The sequence below is a fragment of the Helobdella robusta genome (assembly GCF_000326865.2).
Source record: "Helobdella robusta unplaced genomic scaffold HELROscaffold_9, whole genome shotgun sequence".
NCBI lineage: Eukaryota > Metazoa > Annelida > Clitellata > Rhynchobdellida > Glossiphoniidae > Helobdella > Helobdella robusta.
Window position 1 is genome coordinate 739,895 of NW_008705512.1, and position 10,941 is coordinate 750,835.

At 28.9% G+C, this 10,941-nt stretch overlaps 2 protein-coding genes across 2 annotated transcripts; both read right to left on the reverse strand.

The window, feature by feature from the left end:
* Positions 1-7,875: 7,875 nt before the first annotated feature.
* Positions 7,876-8,121, reverse strand: HELRODRAFT_152396 (hypothetical protein; the record flags this gene model as incomplete). The annotated part of the gene is made up of 1 exon (XM_009033035.1): positions 7,876-8,121. A coding segment is annotated over one exon (246 nt), but the record flags the coding sequence as incomplete, so codon positions are not given.
* A 1,591-nt stretch (positions 8,122-9,712) lies between these two features.
* HELRODRAFT_165994 (hypothetical protein) lies at positions 9,713-10,222 on the reverse strand (the record flags this gene model as incomplete). The annotated part of the gene is made up of 2 exons (XM_009033036.1): positions 9,713-9,849; positions 10,009-10,222. 2 exons carry the CDS (start codon positions 10,220-10,222, stop codon positions 9,713-9,715), a joined length of 351 nt encoding a protein of 116 aa, XP_009031284.1.
* Between the last annotated feature and the right edge of the window lie 719 nt (positions 10,223-10,941).

The following is a 10,941-nucleotide window of genomic DNA, read 5'->3' on the forward strand; positions in this document are numbered from 1 at the left end:
TTAAAGAATTTGATTTTAACTTGAATTATTATATAATTTATTTAATATAATAATATATATAATTATAATAAATATAATAATATAAATATAATAATATATATAAATATAATAAATATATATATAATTTATTTAATATATATAAATATAATATAAAATAAATTATAATATATAATAAAATATAATATATTAATAAGTAATATAAAATTATAAATCATAACATTTAAACAGAAAAAAAAATTGTTTGCTTTTACTACCAAAATAAATTTTAAAAACTTCCTCTGTGTGATTAAATTTGGTTTGGGTATGTGATGTTGAAAGTAATTATTCCTTTGAATTGTAAGCTTTGGAGTGTTGAAAGATTCTAGTTGAGGACATATGCACAGGAATTACATCTTAATTTAAAAATTATTAGTTGATTAATTTATTTATATTATAACAATATTATAAATTGATTATGAGTTATATTTTTTAAATATTAATAACATTTCATTTTTAGTTTTTACATTAAAATTTTTACCGACTTCTTTTCGTTTTCTAGATTCTAAATTAGAATCTAATTTAATTTAGGAATGATTCTTACTCTAATGAAATGATATGAAGTAAATGATCATCAGCGTGATTCGTGGGTGCTGGGAGAATGAATGAAGAAAATGAGGATCGCTAACGAACTTATAAATCTTCGATTTTTCTGATGCATCAAAAAATGGCAATATCTATTTAACGATTAAACATTAAATACGGTGGTTATATAAACCTCATAAATTAACCTAAAACTTCACGGAGTGTTGAAAACGAAATAAATTTTAACTAACGAACTGAATGCAGATCGGCAAAGAGTCATTAACATAACTTCGGGAAGGCCAAGATTTTTTCTAATTATATCTCAGATTTTTCTAAAAATAAACCAAAATGAATAATTAATTTTTTGAAACTTGCTTCCAGAGGTAACTTGCCCGTTGAAAAAAATTTTCAATGTTAAAACGCTGGTAGGGCGCTTCCAGTTATATAATTCCATGCATTAAACAGAAAGATTTTTCCCTTTTTCGTCTTTCTTTGAAATTTCATTGTTCCTTGAAACATTATTAGGACCATTATCTTTAGTTTTATGTTGTTTGGTCTTACAGGCAATACAATATCTATAAATGATTTTTAACGATAAATAATAAAAACGAATAAAAAACTTAAAAATAAAGTTTACATCAAAAAATAAATTCATAAAAACAGACGTTTAAGATTAGCCAAACCATTTGACCCATTTTTAGTTTTTGGCATATAAATTGAACAACATTTGAATGGTTAATCAAGAAAAGCTTTTTATTTGATCTAGAAATTCTTAAGATAGATATTGGTTAAATTTCAATTTTTTTACATTTTTAACTTTCATAGATATTCCATAGGTTGTTTTTTGAGACTTCCTAGGCGCTGGGCATTGGCTAATTTTGGGTTCTAACGTTTAGCATGAACGACTTCATTTCATGTATGTAATTTAATTTTAAGAACTGAAAAAAGATTGTTTGCATCAATATAACAAAAATCATTCACTTTCATTATTTTATTTAATTAATATTCACTAACAGTTATTTTCTTTTAACTCTTTATTGGTAAAATCTGAAAATTTATTACAAATTTTATTAAATTCATTTCTCAATATAGGAATCAAATCACATATCCATCTAATAACTAATATATATATCCATTCATTCAGGCGAACGATCTATTTGTATATAACTCAGAAATTTTTCAATTTACTTCAACAAATACAATTTTTTAACGAAGACATGTGAACTATTGAAATAAATTTACCATTGGTTTTGATTTATTGTGGATCCCTCATCAGATTATGGGGATTTGTTAGAACGCTAGGTGTCGGGTTGCAGTTACCTGGTTCGAATCTGCATATACTTCAGTAATAATTCGCGTTATCTTTCCACATTTTCGTTAGTATTCGTGTAAGTTGTGAGAATTTCTCTTGATCTTGTGCTATTTAAGTTAGACCGATTGATCGATCATTCAACATCAAAAGCATTCATTCAATTCAACATTCAACAAGTTTTGCAATCACGTCTCGGACGGCTCTGCTTCTCTTAAAAAATATTAAATAACGATTATTCAATTTTTTATGTATATATTTCATAAACTTCTTTTTAAAATGGACAAGTTTGTTTTGAAACATTGGATCTCTCAAATCTGAACCAAATGTTTACGACTGACTGAAAATAAATTAAACATCGAACTTAGTCGTTTAGGCACGTGGCACGTTTAACTTTCCAATTTGAAGAAGATTTGCCAGACCGATTGACTTTTACACACGTGCCCGTAACAAACAGCACAGCTGCAGATCTTTTTGACCAATGCTGAAGGATATACTTTTTATAACTGTTGTGATTTGTGAATGAATTGCACTACTTCTGGCACAACTTCAAAGTTGTGCTATTCAAACTAATAAGTGCCAATTTAATTAAAAAACAAACTTAAACCTTCTTAAAGTTTAAACTGTATAACATTTCACTGATAGAATCAGCGATGTGAAAAATCTTATTATATCGTTGTATAATCATTGAAACTTCAAACACATTTATTGAATATAAATTCTTTATTTAATAGGGCTACACTAAGGTAAAGAAACATGATTTACTCAGTCTTCTTAAACTTTAAATTTTTATTTACTTAAGCGTCCTGTCGCCTTGGTTATTTTTAAAAGTTAATTTAGTTAAAAACTTTTTTTTAAAACTAATATTATTCTTGAATTGTAAAACACGTCTAGTTATATTATAACTTTGACAAATTTTTTACAGGTGTATATTTTATCTGGAAAGCAACTAATTTATCATCATCTTCTGTTTTATCAGATTTCAATTCACCTTGTTTATCTCTTTTAAAATATTTAATCTTATTATGAGAGAAATTATATTTGATTGATGAATGATAAAAATAATAAAATGGAAATAAAGTAGTGTAAATTATTATAACATTATAATATAATGTATTAAATAAAAAAAAATACTTATTCAATGTCATTTAAACTTATTTATTTGATATCACAGTGGTTATAAAAAAATATTTATTTACGATCATTGAGGCTTTGTTTTTCATTTAATAAATTTAATTACTTGATTAATAATGTATTTAAAGTAAACTAATACATCATCCGCCTGGTCACTATGGTACTAAAATTAAACGATTAATTTTTGTTCACGACTTTACATTGCGTGTTGGTTGACTTAATCTTAATTAATAAGATTTTTTGATTGGTTAATTAGTTGATTGAACGAACTTTCGTGCACACATTCAAAGTAATGTTATACACGCTTGGTGGATCTCGTCGTTTTGAACCATGTCACTGTTACGCAGAACATCGTTCTTTTTATACGTTGAGCCTCCATGCTACCAAACTCTAACTCTGTGGAAATTTAGTCATTAAGTCAAAGATTACCATTTATTTGTCTTGATATAGTTTGATCGGATTTTTCCTTTTCGGCTGTGATTAATTTTGAGGATGTAATAATAATAACTAAATAATTATAAAAAACAACAAAATAAAACAAAAATTAGGAAAAAATATTAAAATTACTGGCACATTATGGCACCATCTTGAGAGCTGCAGTGCCGTTAAAATCTTCATTAAAAAAAATAGTTACAATTTTATCGTATTTTTTCCTTTTAAAACTTTCTGACAACAATGTTCGTCGCAACTCATTCTTTATAATTTGTGTATGGAACATCCACACTAGCTCAAGAATAATGAATGATTAACATGAACACGAACGCTCAAGTTTTGTCTCCAGGATGGGCCATAAAACCATTTTCTGCTGAGGTTTTAGATTTTTGTGATTTTATATATGTTGTAGATACCAATAAAAAAACTAATACGTATTTTTTCTTTTTTCAAAATTTTAATTTTTAAAAAAGTTAGAGCGATTTTTTAAAACGTCCTTTATAAAGGACGCCAGCAGAATATGACACCCTGAGACGCAACCATTGTTTAAATTAATTTTTATTGTTATTTTCTCAACTTTCATCAATTTTATGAAACAAATAAACAAAAGATTGAAAATATAAAATAAAAAAATATAAGTCATTAAAAAAAATTATAAAATCATTTATGAAAATCAGGTAAACAAGCAATGTGCAGAGGTACATCACATGCAAAACATATATTAAGTGTCTTTATGTCACAATGGCCACATCTTCTTTGTTTGGACATTTTTTGTAGATGGTGACCATCTGATGACTTTACAAATATATCAACTTTTTTTCATTGTCTTGTTCTTTTATCTTTTTTTGGTTTTGAGATATTGAAAATTTCATCGCTACTATCACTTTTACATGATTCATCATTCTATTGTAGTTTTTTTTTAAATAATTTCAAAAATTATTAATGTCTTTGAATTATGATAGTAATTTATCATTCATTTATAAAATATTAAACATAATCAATATTCACAATGCCAATTTTTTTGGATCCACCGATTTGTTTTATTTTTGCTTCAGCCTTACTCAGTAATTGCCGTGCAGGTAGATCATCAAATGATCTTGATCATGTATTTCATCCAATACATCATCTTCATCTGATTTCATCAGGAGGACTGATAAAAATGTCAGCTTCAATAATGCTGTCATCATCTCCAATCATGGTTAAAACATCTTGCAGAGAATACTTCTTAGCAGAATTTTTCTGAAAAAATTTAAAAAAAATTATTTTATTAACTTGAATATCTTTACAATAGATAGTAAATTTATTATTATGTTCATACAAACTAATAATAATTCATTGATAGTGTTTATTGTATTTACATTATTCTGCTATAAAGGACACATGCTTATGACTGATTTTAAAATATTCAACAGTTAATTAAATAGGATTTGTTTTTTGCAAAATAATATTTAAAATACATTAATACACAAATTTAATCCATAATATATTAAAATTACTAACTTTTTATGTTGAGACATTTTTTCACCAATTTTGCAAACTCGGCTATTTAAATTGATTTTAAAAATCAACGGCACGCGCAACTAAATATTTTTTTACAAAAATAAATTATAGAAGGAAGTATACAATGTTTAAAAAAAAAGATACAAATATAACAAGATTTCGATTTTTAATGAATTTTTTTGTAAGTGTCCTTTATAAAAGACGCCAGCAGAAAATGGGATAAAACGAGGCGTTACGTATTCAAACTCAACTCAAAATTTGAGCACCAATGTAGGTGAGCAATGCTTTGCAATAGGAATTGTGGATTTTTCACTAGTTTGGAACTTTGGATGAAGATGTTGTGAAAGCTAGAGATCATTTCTTTTAAAATGACATTGGATTTACGATGATGTCATACATAATTAGACGTTTTATTGAATAAAATTTTATTTTTTATTCATGGCTTTTTTATGCTTGTTATGCCATATCATGTTGTGTCTTGTGTTAAGATTCCAATACCAAATACAAAAATGGTGTAATGACGATGAATTTTATTTTTGCTGTGTTTTTTTTTGAAACTTCGATTGAATTTGGTTCTGCAATAATAATAGTAATAATTAAAAATAGTGGTTGAAAAATTTTTCTTTCATAAAGACGATACCTGTTGATTATATTTCTCTATAACTCTTCTGCTTATTTTTAGTTTATATAATTTCACAGCCTTGAGTTGTGTCAGCTTCTTCATTATTTGAAGAACGCACTATAATTATTTTGTGTGTGTTCATGTGCGCCTGTTGTACGTTTGCGTGCGAGTGGGTACGAATTTTTTTAGCGCTCTGTTAAATGCGCGCATGTCGGTTCATGTTTGCGCAAATTCCAAGAAGACTCTTAGATCATGCTAACAAGATATAAGTGTACATATATTGTCGTGTGTGTGTTTGTGTTTAAATGAATGCAAGGCACGTTAAATTATAACAAGTGTCTTGTTCAAACTTGAGGACTTTCAAACGGGCTCATTTTGTGAAGCTTGAGACAAATAAGATCAATCTATCGTATAATTTGGCACATGTAGACTTGTTTCAATATCAATACGTTACATGTAAAAATGCAACTTTAATCAATTTTTAAAGTGTCCTCTGGTGTACGAATGGGATTAAATCGAATAAAATTAATATTAAATTGTAATTAAAAAAATTATTATCATTAGTCTTTTGTCACTTATATTATGTTAGTGGATGTGTGAATGCATGGGTGGTTGGATGTGTGACTGCATGTGTGTTGGATGTGTGAATGCATGTGTGTTGGATGTGTGAATGCATGTGTGTTGGATGTGTGAATGCATGTGTGTTGGATGTGTGAAATCATGTGTTGTAGGATGTGTGAATGCATGTGTTGTTGCATGCGTAGTGCATGGATGGTTGGATGTGTGAATGCATGTGTTGTAGGATGCGTAGTGCATGTGTGGTTGGATGTGTGAATGCACGTGTGTTGGATATGTGAATGCATATTTTGTGGAATAGGCGAGTGCATGTGTTATTGAATTTGTTCTATTCAGTACAGACCAAGACTCTTCAATTAAGTACGTAGATTAATTCAGATCTGGGGCACTTGTACATGTTTTAATTTGCACACACCATGTGTATGTGCGTGTGTGTGTTTGTGTGTGTGTAAATAAAGGTACATACAATCGTTTTTATTTACACACACTCTCATACACACACAATCGTTTATACTTAAACCAAAACACACACGCTATATATACATAAATGTATATATATATATATATACACACATATATATATATATATACACACACACACACACACACACATATATATATATATATATATATATATATATATACATGACTCGAACGAATTTACCAGGTTGTTTCTAGTCATTTTCAAGTTTTCTAATTTTTTTCATTAGTTTCTCATTTTCGTATTTAAACAAAAAACTTAACTAGAAAATTGAAACTAAATAGAAAACTTGAAAACATGAAAAAGAAAGAAAAACTTGGCAGATTCGATCGAGTTCAACAAATTATGTATTCAAGAAAATATACTCCCTATATACACAAATATACATGTATGGGTTTGGTTAAACATGATGTCCAACTTTGTGTGGGGAAGCATTGTAGAGAAATTTTAAGTGGTGCGGTGTTGTTTTTCAATTCAAAAACATGTTAGCAGATGGAGGTTTTTACAAGTGCCATCTTCAGAACCTAATTAGAATATTATAGTTTTATAAATGGTTGTTAAATATGCAAAATTGGATAAATGGATATAAAACTTTGAAGTTATAAAGCTATTTAACTCGCGGCACTAACTTTCTATTTTGTACTTTGGTTATAAATGGTCATATGCTAAATTTCAATCAGCAAATTTGTTGGTAATGATGCTAGTGATTAATAATTCATTTTAATTAACCTTAAGGTGAAACAAATTATCAGGTAACCACGCAACACGAGATATGTGTAGCAAGCTGTTATCAATACTTAATACGTGCTTACGTACATATGTTATGGCTAACAACACGCGATATGATATTTTGATTTTAGATGTGTATATGTATGTCCGACATATATGTACGTGTAAATATATGTGTATATATAGTTATGCAATATATAAAACTATACATATTTTAATATAGAGTCAAAGACAATAATGTCTATGTGTATATATATGCACACACAACACACACACACATATATATATATATATATGTATATATATACATATGTATACATAGGCGTAGCCAGGAATTTTTTTCGGGGGGGGGGTTTAAAAAAGTAAAAAAAAAACAAAAACCGTAAATTTTTATTTTATTCAAATGTTATTATATACTTTCGGCGCAATATACATATGTGCGTGCGTGTGTGTGTAAATCAACGTTAAATCTACTTTTTCAATTTGAAAATTAAATTTAATTTATAACAAAATTTTTCGTTTTTTCATTGCAAATATATCAACAATATGCTTGGTATCTAAATTAACATTATAATGAATGTTCATTAGAGCCAGGCCATTCAATCGATTTTCTGACGTTGTGTTTCTAAGATAGGTTTTCAGTCTTCTTAGACTTGAGAATGTTCTTTCAGGAGTAGTGGTAGAAACGGGCAAAGTTGCCAAAATATGTAGCAATGTGTAGATGTTTGGGTATAAAATTTTATCGCACAGATCCAAACATTCCAAAGCAGATTTAGGTTTGGTGGAGGTAAAGCTAGCTTTCCATACCTGACATTCAGATAAAATTAAACGTTTATTTGTTTCCGGCAGCAATGATGAATATAATTTAATCAACTCATCCAGACATGTTTCTGACATTGTGTCTAAATTTTGAGGTAATAAGCTTGTCAGTGCCATTATAGATTTTCTATGTTTTTCAAACCTTTCATTTAACTGTGTGATTGTATGGTCTAAGAAAGGAATAAAAAAATTGATTCTATAATATGAAATAACATCCTCTGCATTAGCGTTAGAGCGATGCATTTGTTTACCAACAATGCGTGGCATCTTCAGATTACCTCCATTATCTTCTAGCAATTTTTTTGCTTCATCACAAAGAATGGTAAACTCGTTATCAGCATTGTTTCTTAAAATGCCTAAAAATCTTAAAATATTTTCGACATGTAAGCATGCCTTAAGAAGGTCTGTGTCAGTTGCCTTGTAATTGCTAGAAAAGTGGCAATGTGTACCCCATGATTTTTTCCAACACTATTAAGCATACAACAAAATCAGAAGTACGGAGAGTATTCATGAGTTGGACTGCTTGATGAGAGGTTTCTTTATTGTGATGATTTTGTAGTTCATTAAGAGCAGCCATTATCGCTGGATAAATTTCCTTAAAACGTATGACGGCTTCTTGTTTGTGTACCCACCTTGTTTCACACATAGCAAGTAAACTATTTTGGTGGTTTGCTGGTAATGTCAAAACTTTGCATATATTATCTTTTAATACAGCAGTTCGCTGAGAAGAATACTTGAAAAAATTACCAACTGCTTTTACAATACTTACACAGTTTTGGATTTCTGACCATGAGCATGAATCAGCAATGGCAAGGTTAAGAAAATGTGCACTGCAGTGTACATATAAAGCATGTTTGCATTCCTTTCTAACATATGCTTGAGCACCGTGCAAATGTCCACTCATTGATGCAGCCCCGTCATAACCTTGTCCAACCATGTGAGAAAGCTCCAGACCATTACTTTTAATATTATTAAGAATAACATTAGCTAATCCAATCCCAGTGACATCGTAACTGGTATATATCCAAAAAACATTTCCTTGATATATCGTGGTGCTTGGCATCACCAGAATCAACAACATAACGCAGACAAAATGACATTTGCTCAACATTTGCAATATCGGTAGTTTCCTCTGCTAAAACGGCAAAAAAAGTAGCTTTTTTAACTTCCTTGATTATCACTTCTTAAATAGCAGCACCACAAATCTCTATAATTTCATTTTGAATTTGCGGACTTGTATAAAGAGCATTATTTGAAGCATTTAATAAATGTTCAGATAAGATTTTATCTCCAGATTGAGCCCCATATTTTAATATGGCACGAAGGTTGCCCTCATTAAGTAATGATTCTTCTGGTTCTGAAAAAGTCTGTATTCTTCCTGAGTCAGATTTTCCCCTCAATGGTATGCCTTGTTTTTCACATAAAATGATTGCTTTCACTATTGATGTCAGTTTGCTTTTATTCTCTTCTTGTTGCCGTTTTCTTTCTGAATTTATTTGATCAACTACGGATAACGTTTTTAAAGACATCACTTTAAAAAAACTGTCTGCTAGTTCAGAATTTCTCTTATGATAAGAGGTTTGTGAGTGTGCTTTAAAAATTTCAAGTGCAACTTTCCACTTCCTTTTCTTTCAAACGATCTACCCATAATGACGCAAATTCTGCAAAATGCTCCAGTATTTACTTCTGAATATGTAATCCAAGGAAATCAATTTATCCAGCTAAGTTGAAATCTCAGATTTCGTTTGGTAGAAGCTGGAAATTCATAATATTTAGATGGCATCCAAGGTTCTTTTATAATTTGAAGTTTAAGAGAATCGTCCATATCTTTATTACAATACAAACCAATGTCTAATTTAGCTGCAATTAAGTGGGGCTCATCTTTAGAATCAGAAACAGATTCTGCTTCTATAACAGACTTTGATGGTGAAATATGATCTGTTGCTACAGTTGATGTTGAAGGTATTTCAATAGTAGTAGCTACTCGATCACACCATTTTTTCCAGTATATCATGTTGCTCCCACAGTTATCGCCTTTTCTTTTTTTGTTTTCTTCCATGTCTCTTGAACAATAATAATAATTATTGCATAAATTAATATAGAAAAGTGAGAAAATATGAGTTTTATTAAATTTTGTAACTTCGGTCAAGCTGTTCAAATTTTAAAATGCTTAATGGGGCCGTCCGTAAAGTAAAAGGAAGAAATCCCATTGGAAGAAAAATAATTATTTGTGACTTACAAAATTCGTGGCTACGCGGTTATTCTTCGAATAATCTCAATTTAATCTAAAATAAAATTTATTTGAGATTACATTGAAAACACCGATTAAAATGATATTTCTTACTTCACTTTGCTATTTTAGAGAAAAAACGTGACATTCTTTCTACACGGACAGTTCCAATTAAAAATATTTTATCAAACACATTATAAAAATATTTCTTATGGTTATTTTAAAGACAAATTTATGAATTGAAAAAGTAAGTTAAAAACGATTTAAACTACCTGCGAATCAATAAAAATTGAATTTTGATCGAATCAGATATATTTATTTCGTCACTACGCAACACAACCGTCATCAAAAAGGAAACACCGGAACTACAAACAACGATCTACTCATTAATTTTTTTATTATCAAAGACAAAAGTTAACTATTACTAATATTTGACAAATATCGTGAACGGATCGTTAAAAATTTGCAGTTTTAATTTTCATGGTAATTTTTAATAACTTTTTAATTTATTGCAAAATACACTTTTTTTCATAATTTCGGGGGGGGGG